The sequence below is a fragment of the Pistacia vera genome, unplaced genomic scaffold (assembly GCF_008641045.1).
Source record: "Pistacia vera cultivar Batoury unplaced genomic scaffold, PisVer_v2 Contig892, whole genome shotgun sequence".
Lineage (NCBI taxonomy): Eukaryota > Viridiplantae > Streptophyta > Magnoliopsida > Sapindales > Anacardiaceae > Pistacia > Pistacia vera.
The window spans coordinates 27,758-40,045 of record NW_022196770.1 but is presented as its reverse complement, the minus strand read 5'-3'; the positions used below and the strand labels follow the sequence as shown (position 1 = coordinate 40,045).

Below are 12,288 nucleotides of genomic sequence, written 5' to 3'. Positions count from 1 at the left end.
AGTTATTTTAAATCCAGTATCAATGTTCTTAAGTGAACTAGAACAAAGTTCACCGTTCACTATATTGTGGGATGCTAAAGTAAAACTAAATTCATTGATTTCATAAACAAACTTGGTTTCACAGATTTTCCTTCTGCATATCATTGCCTTTTTATCCCATGTAAAAAATAAAATATCAGTATCAAGCCCAAAATTCCGAGAGCCATGGCAATACAACAATCAGCCAAGTCCGGTTCTTCTTTCGTGCAATACCAACAGTTGGTTGAAATCTAAGTAGGAAAATTCAGTTATGTATATCAGAATGAAGCATAGAAGCACATCTATTGTAACTCATCTTAATAAAGAGTCAAAGTATCGCATACTTCACCTGGAATGACACTAAGAGCTGAAATTAATGGCCCATAGCTACCTCCAGTAGGGATGCAGCAGGTCCCTTTACCAGCCCAAAATAGGTGAATTTCAAGATAGTTCTCAGTTACCATAGATTAAATTTCTCTGTAGTTGCTCTTCTATCCCCACCTGTCTTCTTTGATATGTCAAAATCCTTTGACCGGAGGGTTCCCTACAGGAAGGATGTGAGTGTAAAACCCCGACTTCTCAATGTAAATATAAATAGATGGAAATGTAATAGTAGAATCAGTGTACGATAAGGTTATGAACCAAAATTTTCTAGAGAATTTTTACCTGAATATAGATATCAAAAACACGCCTTCCACGACTCTTCCATGTTAGTGAGCCTTGATCACCAAAAACTGTCTCAGCAAAGGACAAGCTCACGTTGTAAGGTCCATTCTCAAGACCAAGTCCATAGTATTAAGTGATCCAGGGATTGCCTTGAAATGCGATAAAGCTCCGGGATTGTGGTGCCAGTCACTTCGAGCCAGTATTTTGAACATGGTATTAGATTGTCCACCAGGAAACCAACCTGATCACTAACCCCATTTTTCTGTATCAAGTACAACAAAAGAAGCTCCACCAAGATCATAGTCATCAGCCTCGTACACTACTTATCAACTTTCAGCGCAACACCACCACCACACTTGATGCAAAACTTGAATCTGCAATTGCAAAGATAAAACTTCTGGTGACAATTGTTATCGAAATCCTACACCAAATATTTAGACAATTGATGGAGTACTTTTATTTGGTAACTTCAAGCAACTTAAATAGCTCATGATGCAAACATTTTACAGACATAGATATTGAAGGAGAGCTATCCTGTTGAAAGTTAAATGCCTATACATGGTTTCCATTCTTTTTTTTTTTTTTTTATTTTTAAATTTATTGATACCCCTGAATTCCTTGATCTTTCTCATGAGTTCATTGAGTTCAAAAGCAAAGACTATTGCAAAATCCTACAACTTTGCAATTTAGAAACTTGTTTAAACTTTGAACTTTTGCTGGAAGTCAGGGTCTTATTAGTCCTCAACCACACCCTTAGGGTCCATACAGCTCAATTTTCTAACAAATGTCAAATAAACTAATAAGAATTAAGTCAAAATGCTTTACATGCATATCCACAACATTCAGATGGCTGGTAGGTATTGAAACTCTCTCTCAATTAACACATTCACTCTATCACGAGCAAGAGCTTTGCCACACTTTGTGAAATTTTCTTCAAACTTGTTTACTATAACAATATCAACAGTTAATCAATAGCGTTTCTAAGAATAGAGAGCTGAAAGAGAATTTCAATTGTGTGCAACAGTCTAAAACAAGCTAAGCTCACTTCTTGCTCTTACCGAAAATTTTTGTTCTGACATTCAGAAGCATGGTATTACATGTAAAGCAGGGGAAGTGTAATACCAAACTATAATAAGAGAAGTTTAACTTACAAGGAAAAAGGACAAGGGTCCATTTATTACAACTGGAGCATAAGTAACAATACAATTTATAAAACCTCAGCAGCATCTATACTGAAGAAACAACAGAGAAAGAAAGAATAAGGGTAGTACACTAAATATATAAAAAGAATTAAGAGCAGAAAAGAAAGCAGCTTACAGCGTGGAGCATTCCTATTGCAGGGGAAGTTTCTTTGAAGACAATTCAATCAGGGAGAATACTGGCAAGCGTAGAACATTACCAGTTATCTTTGTAAAGTAGCATATTGCTTTGTGAGGTTTTATATTTCTTTTTCTTTTTTTTTTTTTTTTTTTTTTTTTTTTTTTTTTAATTTATCTTTAAGGAAGTGCTTTTTTTCAAAAACCAAATCTGACATTTTATTTACCAAAAAAGGAACTATAACTCACCTGATATGAGCTATCAAATGTGAAATTGTTGCCCACTAGATTCCTGTGCAATTTGATGCAAAGATTAACATACTTCAAAGTTGAAGTATATTGCTAGAGATGTATATATATATCTTAACTTGAGAAATAGTCAACTACATTCGAAGACATTAGAAATGAGCTTTGCCTTTATGCTACCCCAAATGGTTATTCCAAGCGACATTGTTTGGACATAGAAAATTATAAGTGCATCAAGGCAATTAGTAGTGTACTATTAACTATTTCTGATGATTGTCACATGATAATAGAAAAACACGGTCTAAAGTGACGTGTTGCCCATGAAGATAATGCCCAATAGATTCTCATACAATCATCTGCTTTTCTCTTGAATTGGCAAGATTGTTGTAAATTTTATTATTGATTCCTTGTATTATTATCAAATACTATAATCTATTAACAAAAAAGGAAAGAGGATTTGAGTGAGCTCCACAATGCCTAAGCTCCAAAGCAAGGTGTGAATTCCAAAAAAAAAAAAGAAACAGATGGCAAAGAAATTATAATGGATCGAGAGACATACAGCTGTTGTGAAACGTAGCCCACGAGGGCAAAGTTCCTGATAGATATTGTAAGATAAACTCTGCAGGAAAATAGTTGATATGCACCAGTGAGTAGGAACATATGCACATAAAACTGAAAAGGAACTATTCAGTTAAGATTTTCAATTGCTTTAATCAATTACTTGTCAAGAGAAAGTGGCTACACTATTGTTCAGATTTTTTAATGGGTTGGCCTAATTCCAAGTACATATCTGTAGCAGTAGTGCCTTTTCATTCTTCTATTTTGCACGATGAAAGATTTATCTCTCTTTTTTTCCTGATAATCTATTCACTAAGTGTTTGGCAGCAACAGCTATTCAAATTGGAGCCTCTAAAAATTTCAAGGCAAATACAATAAATAGACGTATAGCATCCATTTACTGAACTTGATATAATAGGCATTATTTCAAAGAGAACTGAAATTAAGGCTTACATGCTTTGAAGATGTAGAGCTTTTGCTCAGGAAGGATTCCTGACAGACTATGTTTCCAAAAAACCTGGCAGAGAAGCAACAAGCAAAAGAATGCATATTTAATGCAAGAATAAGCTTCGACAAAAATTTAAAGTAAAAACCTAACTTAAATTTAAGTTCTTAAATCAAGAATTGATGGTTTTGATGGAGAGAAGCTTCAAAAATTTACAAGTGGTAAGAGAATCAATACTGAACAAAGCACTTGGGATTTGACCAATTAAGTTGTTGAAACTCAAATCCCTGCAAAAAGAGAGAAATGATAAAAAAAAAATAAAAAGGAATACACCAACAAACAATAAGAGACACACCCATGGAAATACAATACTATCTTACAGAGTCTGTAAACTTTGATATTCTCCAATATAGAGGAATGCTACCATAGATCAGAGAATTTCTTAGAGACCTACGGGAAAAAAAAATGATTAGTGTCAAAATGAATAGCTGAAAAGAAATTAGAAACTAAAAAGTTAGATTAATAGAATGGAGTACGTGTAACTTACAAAATAATTAAGTTCTTCATATTCTTTATGAAATCGAGCGATGAGCTCACATTGTTTATATCAGTGATTTGCCTACACAATTAATCCAACATCACTTATGATACGTGTCACGTTAATTTTTTAAGCTAGTTTTTAAGGGTATATTATCTGAGCTATACCAATGTGGTCAATGAGGTCAAGTTAGAAAAACTGGATGGTATAGGACCTTCAAAGAGTTTCCCCCAAATTTCCTAAAAAATTTGAAAACTAGTCAACAAAATAATCAAAATGTTAATCCAGACAAAACTAAAGAAAACTTTGCTATCATTCACATCTGACACATTTGAATCTCGAAGAAGTTTTCATATATTACAACGTTGTAAGATGGTCCAGTTCCCAATGAAATCAGGTATTTTCCTGTCAAAGAACAATCAAAGCCCACCTGAAATTCAAAAAATCATCATTGTAAGCCAAATTCAGGCACAAGGTAATGTTCAGGCATAGCAGCAACCGAAAGCCATAAAATGTAGATAGGATCTTTCTTACATAATTGCATATTTCGAAGATAGCAAATGTCGGGGAATTTCCCCGCCTAGTCCAGAACTATCTATGTTACTGTTAAATTCACCATAAAGAACTTCTTAATTCCATAAGACTGAATTTCTGATGTGAAAATTACTGTGGCAAAATATAAATAAAGAAAAATATATTAAACAAATAGTAAGAAACCTACATTTGCTCTAGTTTGAATAAGTTACCCAGTTCAGGAGGGAGTGTTCCAGAGAAATTGTTGGACCAGAGCTCTGCATGGCATTTATCGAGAAATATAACTCTGGTGGTTATAGTTTTCACTAATTCATACATTTGTAAGAAAAATCACAATTTTCCCATTATCACATGGTTTTCAAGCATAATTTATGGAGAAATGTAATGCAAGTTATGTATAAGTACAATGGCTTCAACTGTGATTTTGAGTTTTCATAAACATGTATGCAACGCATTGAATCATATGACACTTTTTTTTATCTTAAGACTTCCATTTTTCTTTTTATAGGTTAAAGAGTGGTTTATGGTAACAGTTTCAGAATAAAAACAATATGATCATCATACAGTCATCCCACTAAAAACTATACGTCATTGATGTGGATAGAATTAAAAACGGAGAAAATGAGAGCAAGAAATAGATAAATGAGAGAAAAATTGAAACAAGAGAGAAACTAAAGAGAAACAATTATTCATCATATTGTTTTTTCATCAGTCAACATACCAAAGACAGACAACAGCCTATTTATAATGGCTTAAACAAAACAAAATGCTAGAAATCTACCTAAAAAGTCATTCAAATTCTATTAAAAGTGGGAAAAACTGTATAAAAAAATCTAAATCTAACTTAAAAAGCAATGTCTCCAGGTTCCCAAAATAAATCTTTCTTTAAGTAACAAATTATTTGTATTATTAATTCAGCATCAACCACACTAAGCAATGGCATAGAATAAAAGAGAGAATTTAAAAAAAAAGGAGAAAGTTTGCCAATCTTACAGAAAAGTTAAGTTCTTAAGGTTTCCAAGCTCCTTCGGGAGAGGCCCAGAAAGTACGTTGTGGCCAACCTCTTAGCACACAAAAGAAAAAATTATAACAAAATCAAATCTCATATACCAAAAATAATCCTACATAAGTAACATAATCCAAACTAGGCTTTCAATCATAAGGGTATTTTTCAATACTTACAAATCCTTCAATTGAGATAAATTTCCAATAAATGCAGGCAAGGACCAGTGAAGTAATTTCGTTTGATTTACTGCAATGTTAAATAGAAAAACAAATCCAATCAAATATAATGTCCATTAGTTAGAAAATGATGAAGGTAAATTTGACTTATAAAATCAAGCGCAGGGAAATGAATGGGAAAACCCATCAAAATTGTCAGAAATTGCAAAGCCACTAGTTCTTCTAGCAATCACCTTTTATGTCCAGGCAAATACACTCCTGCGAAAAATAAAGACAAGTTTCAGTCATATCTCCTCAAATTTGACCTAATGACACATGCAAACTCTCTTGGCTTAGGAAAAATACACAATTAAAGGATGAATTGTATACACGACTTTAGGGAAAGTTTTAACCAAAAGTTAAGATCCATCTAAAGCATCAGAAATAATCTACATAGTATAGTATAAACAGTTCGAGTTATGAATAACTCAAAAATCAATGCCAATAACACAAAATTAACCCAAAACCCATTCTCAATTGAAGCAATATAATCTGTCTATACTGAAACAAAACTTGAAACAAGTTAATATGAAAATTTCCCTAAATTTGGTATAGAGAAAAAGAGATTACAACTCAGTGATGTGGCAAATTGAGCCATTTTCAAAGGAACAGTCACATTTGATAGCAGGATTATAGTCATCCAAGCTAGTTGCATTTATAGCGGCTCCACTGCAGGGCTCTCCACTTATGTTCCACCATCTTGGGTTTGCTTTTACATCCCATTGTTGAAATACTGAGTTCAACGCCCTCACTGCTCAAGAAGCATTCTAATTACTTAGAATTGAGAATGCAAGCAAGGTTGCAAGTATCACAGATTTTCATAAAATCATTGATCTTTGAGGCCCATAGGTATATCAGGAAGCATTCAAATTACTCAAATTACTTAGAATTGTGAATTTACCATCCGGGTTTATCGTTGTTGAAGTAAAAGGTTAATAACAATAATTCCCCTTAGTTATAATTAATTATTGTAATCCCCCTAGAGTTATACTAATATATATTATCCTGTGGTTAAGTTTTTGGTTAAAAAAGAAATGAGAGGGCTAATTGGATAAATATTTATTAATTATTATACTATATATTTCAACGGCATATTAACAGCTGGTAACAATAGGAAAATTCATATTATTTCTGAAATCTTAGCAAAAAAATTATTATTTGAGATCAAAACCCAGATAAGATTGAACCTTAGGGTCATTTTAAAAACATTCCCCGCCCCTGTTGGTTTAAAATACTATTCTACACATCCCCTCTGACTCTGAGTCTCTGACCTCCCCTTAGAGCCGTTTGTTAGCAGAAATGTTTAACAAGGAAGACTAAATTTTATAATCACCCTTGAGCACACAACTCAATTCATACCAACAAAAGACCCCCATACTCAAGGAGCCCCAGACAATATTAAGTGTTTGGGATTGGTGTAGCTAAAGAATAATTACTTAAATATTTCTTAAGCTATCAACTAAAAAGTGTTTAGCAAATCAATTTCAGATGTTGGATTTTATAATTTTTAGAATTCAAAAACTACTTTTAGCATGTTAATTACAAAAAAACCCATTTAAACTCTAATTTTATTTATAAATTATATTTAATTAATATAATTTTATAAATTATTTCTCCTGCACAGCTTTTAAACAAACTAGATATATTTTGCTAAATGGGGTTCACTTCAATCAGCTACTCATAAATTAGTTAAGTACAATACTTCATAAACAATTGTATATTCAATAATTAAAACAAATAATTAATTTGTAAAATAAAATACACCCATAAAAGAAAGGAAGAGGGAGAGTACCTTCATTGGGGTCAGTAATTTGAGCAGCGGAATTGTGAATTACCAAGAAAAAGAATAAGCAAAAGTGCGAAAATCCTGAAGGAAAAAGTAGAATTTTCACACTGGAATTCATGTTTGTGCCTTTACATGAGAATTTTAGAGAATTGTTTCCACTGGAATTATATTGGCTTTTATATTAAAGCAAACGAATGGTACATGTCTAGTCCACTGTTACCTAGCCTTCTTAGCTGTAGAAACCAATAGGAATTGGACACGTATGCATAAGGACAGGTTAAGGCAAGAGAAACGTGGCAGTAACCAGATCACTAACCGGATAATAATAATGCAGCTTGGCCATCTTGGGTTCCATGCCTTACTTTTTCATTTTGCTCTTTCCCTCACCTTTGTTTTCACGACATGACTGTTCCACCGTCGACGTGTTTTCACCCGTTGGATTCAACTAAACTGTGGGCCATCACTTTGGAGGCTCTTTTTGTGATGATGACGATGACATCATCATCTTTGGGTTAAATGAAATTTATCTTTTTAATTGTCTAAATTAATTTTATTGGAATATATTATACATTTATACTTATACTATAGGACATGAATAATTAACTCATTCAAGTAAATAAAAAGACTAGCTTTTGAATGAAAAAATTTAGATATAACATAACGAAGTATGTGTAAGTTACAAAATAATTATAATCTGTTCAATTTTTTTATGAAATCGAGAGATGAGCTCGCCTTGTTTTCAAAAGAGTTTCCTCCAAATTTCCTACAGAAAAATTTGATAGACTAGTTAACAACATAATCAAAATGCTTAATCCAGACAAAAGCTATAGAAACTTTTGCTATCATTCACATGACACATTTGAATATCATGAAATAGTTTTTCATACATAACATTATTGTGAGATTGGTCCAGTTCCCAATGGAATCAGGAATTTTCCTGATAAAGAACAATCAAATACCCACCTGAAATTTAACAAATCACTCACTGTAAGCCAAATTCAGGCAACAAGGCAATCTTTAAGCATAGTAGCAACAGAAAACCATCAACATGTAGATGGGATCTTCCTTATATAATTCTCAAATTTCAAATATTAGCTCGTCTAGAACTATCTATGTTACCGTTAAATTCACCAATAAAAAGTTTCTTAATTTCATAAGATTGAATCTGTGATGTGAAAACTATAGTTTTATTTAAAAAATAACTAAACAAATATATATTAAACAAAATGAATAACAATCCACATCTGTTAGTTTGACTAATTTACCCTGTTTAGGAGGGAGTATCCCAGAGAAATTATTGGAACCTAGAGCCATGCATGGCCGAAAAATATCATTCTTCAATAGTCATTATTTTTTCATAATTCATACATTTGTAAGATAAGTATTTATAATTTTCCCAAGATCAACGTGTTTTTGAAGCAGAATTTATGGATGAATGGGTTTTTCAAGCAGAATTTATGGATGAATGGTATACAGGTTATGTACAAGCACAATGGCTTCAACTGTGATTTTGAGTTTTCCTAAACATAGTATGTGATCCATTGAATCATACGACACTTTTTTGTTTTTTATCTTAAGACTTCCATTTTTTTTTTTTTCTTTTTTTGTTTTTTAGGTTAAAGAGTGTTTACAGTAATCAATTTTAGAATAAAAACATTTTGATCGTCATACAGTCATCCCAATAAAAACTGTACGCAATTGATGTAGGATAGTGAGAAGAATTAAAAACAGAGAAAAGAGAGTAAGAAATAGATAGAATGAGAGAAAAATTTGAGATAGGAAACAATTTATTCATCATCATATTGTTTCTTCCATCAGTCCACGTACTAAATACAAGCCAACAAGCCTATTTATGATGCCCTAAACAAAACAAAATGCTAGAAATCCACCTCTAACAAGTCATTCAAATTCTATTCAAAGTTTGTCAATCTTACATAAAAGTTAAGATCTTAAGATTTCGATGCCCCTTTGGAGAGGCCAGAAAGTGTATTGTGACCAACCTTTCTAGCACATGAAAGACCAAATTATACAAAATCAAACTCATATACCAAAAATAATCTAAACTATTAGTAATTAAAAAGCAGAGTTTGAATCTTCCTTATTCAAATAGTAAATTACTTTTGGATATAAATAATTTGATTTATGAGAGAAAGTCTATGTGGGGAAGGATCATATATATATATATATATAAAGATAATCAAGAACTAAGAGAAACATTCTTCAAAAACTTTAATAAAAAAGAAAGAGATCTAATTCAACAAAATTATTACAACTTTATGAAAACACACCAAATTCTTTTACCTTTCTTCCAATGGTTTGATAGTGAAAAAACAATCAATGTCCAAACAAAAACAAAAACAGAACAGTGGAAAATCGCAAGAGGAAAAGATAGTGAAAAAATAGAGTCAATTCATCCACCTTTAACAGAAGTAACAATTCCCTATAAAGGAGTATAANAGCAGTGGGTCAACTCCAGAACTAAGATCAGTTGCATTCTCAGATTGGCTATTCTTTTTGCTGTAACTTCTTGCAGATGTGGATGTATCAATATCTTCGTTAAAAAAGCAGTTTGTCGTATCCTTAAAATCCCAATCAGTCAAATAACTTGGCTTTGAAGTAACAGTTCCCACTTCTATGTCTCCAGTGAGCATGCAAAGAACGCGTGACATTGGTGGCCGTAATGCTGGTGATGCTTGAGTGCACAACAAAGCCACTGCTATTACTCGAAGAGCTTCGATTTCATTAAGCTCTGTTAACTGGGGATCTATCAACCCCAAACTTTGGTTACTTTCATGAAGACTCCAGGCCTGGAAATAGCATATAGACAATTCAAAAGAAATATGTTTTTCTCAACTAGGAATCATAGAAGAAAGCAAACAAAATTAACAAATCAAATTTCAAATTTATTTCCTTACCCATTCAAGAAGATAAATCTTTTCACTATCCAAGTTAGTATCAGAGTTTGCTCTTCCACTGATAATCTCCAAAGCAACAACACCAAAACTGAACACATCAGCCTTTTCTGTCAGGTGTCCACGCATTGCATACTCCGGTGCCAGATAACCACTACAAAATAATCAAGTGTTTCTCATGGTTAAAATCCAAAAGTCAAGTCTGGATATTGCTCTCAAACTGAATTTAATGATCAACCGTATCCCATGTGCCCACTCGCCTTTACAATGTGAAAACCCTTAACATTTAGCAAAACTTGAAGAATAACAAAGCAACACAATCACAAATCAAGTCCCCTCCAAAGATTATAGCATCAATCACTATGTGACTATAAAAGATGACACAAATAGTTCTCTCAACATACATGTATTGCTCTCAGTCATTTTCATCAATACATGTATGTTGACATTTTGAAATACTCTACAACAAAATCTACTAGGTATTGTTGGTAACTTCCAAGACAACATGTATAGAATACATCATATTATACTTTGCAGCACATTACAAGTATTAAGGAAGAGTGGCAGTCAAGAAATGATTGAAGGAGCTTACATGGTCCCTGCAACTCTTGTGCTGATGTGAGTTTTCGTGTCATCATACAACTTTGCCAAACCGAAATCTGATATCTTGGGGCAGAGTTTTGCATCAAGTAAAATATTACTTGCTTTGATATCTCGATGTACAATCTTTGGCCTTGAATCCTCGTGAAGATATGCTAGACCTCTCGCAGTTCCCAGGCATATATTGAACCGGGTAGGCCAATCAAGATGCAAATCCCTTTTTCCTGTAGAAACAATGGCTACAATCATTTAGATCTTTAGGAGTAATTGATTTGGAGAATTGAGGATTTAGGAGCAATGTATCCCAAGGAAAGATTGGTGCTCATTAAAACATTGTGAATCCGGCTCTATTGAACTTGTTGCTTGTTCTTATTAGTTTGGCGAGCAAATTTTGTANTCAAACTCTTCCAAAAAATTCCCAAGAATTTTCCCAATGTGAAAAAATTTCACTAAGCACATTGCAAAAGGCAGCTCAAATTGCTCTTTCAAAAAACAAAGAACTTGTTCCTACGGCTACACCACTAAAAGCCCTTAAACCAGGACAAAAATATATTCAAAAAGGAATTGCAACTAATCTTTTGGTTTTCGAAGAAGGATATGATTTTAAAAACCCTAAACAATTAGTTCAACAAATTTTTCCAAAAAACTTTCATTTTATCCTTGAAGATTTAAGGAAAACTAAAAATTTTTATGAATTTCTTCTTGTTGATTCTGACTCTTGTGAGTTTAAATACTATGAGGATAAAAACCAACCAGGATTTATCACTCATTCAACCTTTCATATTATGAAAATCCTTAGTCCTTCTGATTGGGGATCTAACCCAAACCAATTCAGAAAATTTTCCCAAAATTTTGACCCCCTGGATATAATTACTGGGACTATCAAAGAGCTTGGAACAGATCACTCTTTCTCCAAAATAGTCATCACAGGCACTCTTGGATGATTTACTTCAAAAGGAACACTTTGTTCAAATTTCCCAATTGGTTTTCCCAATGGTGGGATCATTTTGGATTAATTCCTGAAATCCTACCCCCAACTGTCCAAGAAGGATTCAATAAGTTCAAGCTCAAGTTCAAAGTTTCTGAAACAGATTCAAACTTCCCTCCATCACTTCATTTCTCAGCAAAGTTCCACCTCTCGTGGATTTTACAATGGGAATATGAAATTGTCCAAAATATTAGCAATCTCCCTAATTTGATCCGGAAATTTAAAGTCAAGTGGTGGGATAAATTTGATGCATCCCACCTGTCCAAAGAAAAAATTTAACTTTGTCTCTCAAGTTCACCTCATCAAACTTAGGCAATACCCCCCGAAATTGCAAAATTTTTACAGAAAAAGACTGTGGCATCAGTATCCTTAGCAAGAGCCAAGACAAAACAAGAACTCAAAGACCACCTCAAGACTATTCTTTCACAACTCCGAGGTGAAGAAAAGGAAGCAGAAGAAG

The 12,288-nt window shown here is 33.0% G+C and overlaps 2 protein-coding genes and 1 long non-coding RNA gene across 3 annotated transcripts; all 3 read right to left on the bottom strand.

Annotated features, from left to right (window-relative positions):
• Nucleotides 1-213: 213 nt before the first annotated feature.
• LOC116119532 lies at nt 214-814 on the bottom strand. The gene is made up of 3 exons (XR_004126408.1): nt 685-814; nt 368-562; nt 214-269 (listed from the first exon to the last, which is right to left on the bottom strand). It is a non-coding gene; the product is annotated as an uncharacterized LOC116119532 (long non-coding RNA).
• Nucleotides 815-5,732: 4,918 nt separating this feature from the next.
• On the bottom strand, nt 5,733-7,457 carry LOC116119530 (probable LRR receptor-like serine/threonine-protein kinase At1g56130). The gene is made up of 3 exons (XM_031405469.1): nt 7,335-7,457; nt 6,113-6,293; nt 5,733-5,761 (listed from the first exon to the last, which is right to left on the bottom strand). The coding sequence occupies exons 1-3, from the start codon at nt 7,444-7,446 to the stop codon at nt 5,740-5,742; spliced, it is 315 nt and encodes a 104-aa protein (XP_031261329.1). The 5' UTR covers nt 7,447-7,457; the 3' UTR covers nt 5,733-5,739.
• Nucleotides 7,458-9,748: 2,291 nt separating this feature from the next.
• On the bottom strand, nt 9,749-11,174 carry LOC116119534 (probable LRR receptor-like serine/threonine-protein kinase At1g56140). Its single transcript, XM_031405472.1, has 3 exons — nt 10,833-11,174; nt 10,244-10,394; nt 9,749-10,135 (listed from the first exon to the last, which is right to left on the bottom strand). The coding sequence occupies exons 1-3, from the start codon at nt 11,087-11,089 to the stop codon at nt 9,749-9,751; spliced, it is 795 nt and encodes a 264-aa protein (XP_031261332.1). The 5' UTR covers nt 11,090-11,174.
• Nucleotides 11,175-12,288: the final 1,114 nt, after the last annotated feature.

Coding starts and splice junctions, on each gene's coding strand:
- LOC116119530 (XM_031405469.1), bottom strand. CDS start 7,446: ATGAATTCCAGTGTGAAAATTCTACTTTTTCCTTCAGGATTTTCGCAC. Junction 6,294..7,334: donor AATTACTGACCCCAATGAAG/GTACTCTCCCTC, acceptor CTTCTTGAGCAG/TGAGGGCGTTGAACTCAGTA. Junction 5,762..6,112: donor ATTTGCCACATCACTGAGTT/GTAATCTCTTTT, acceptor TATTTTTCGCAG/GAGTGTATTTGCCTGGACAT.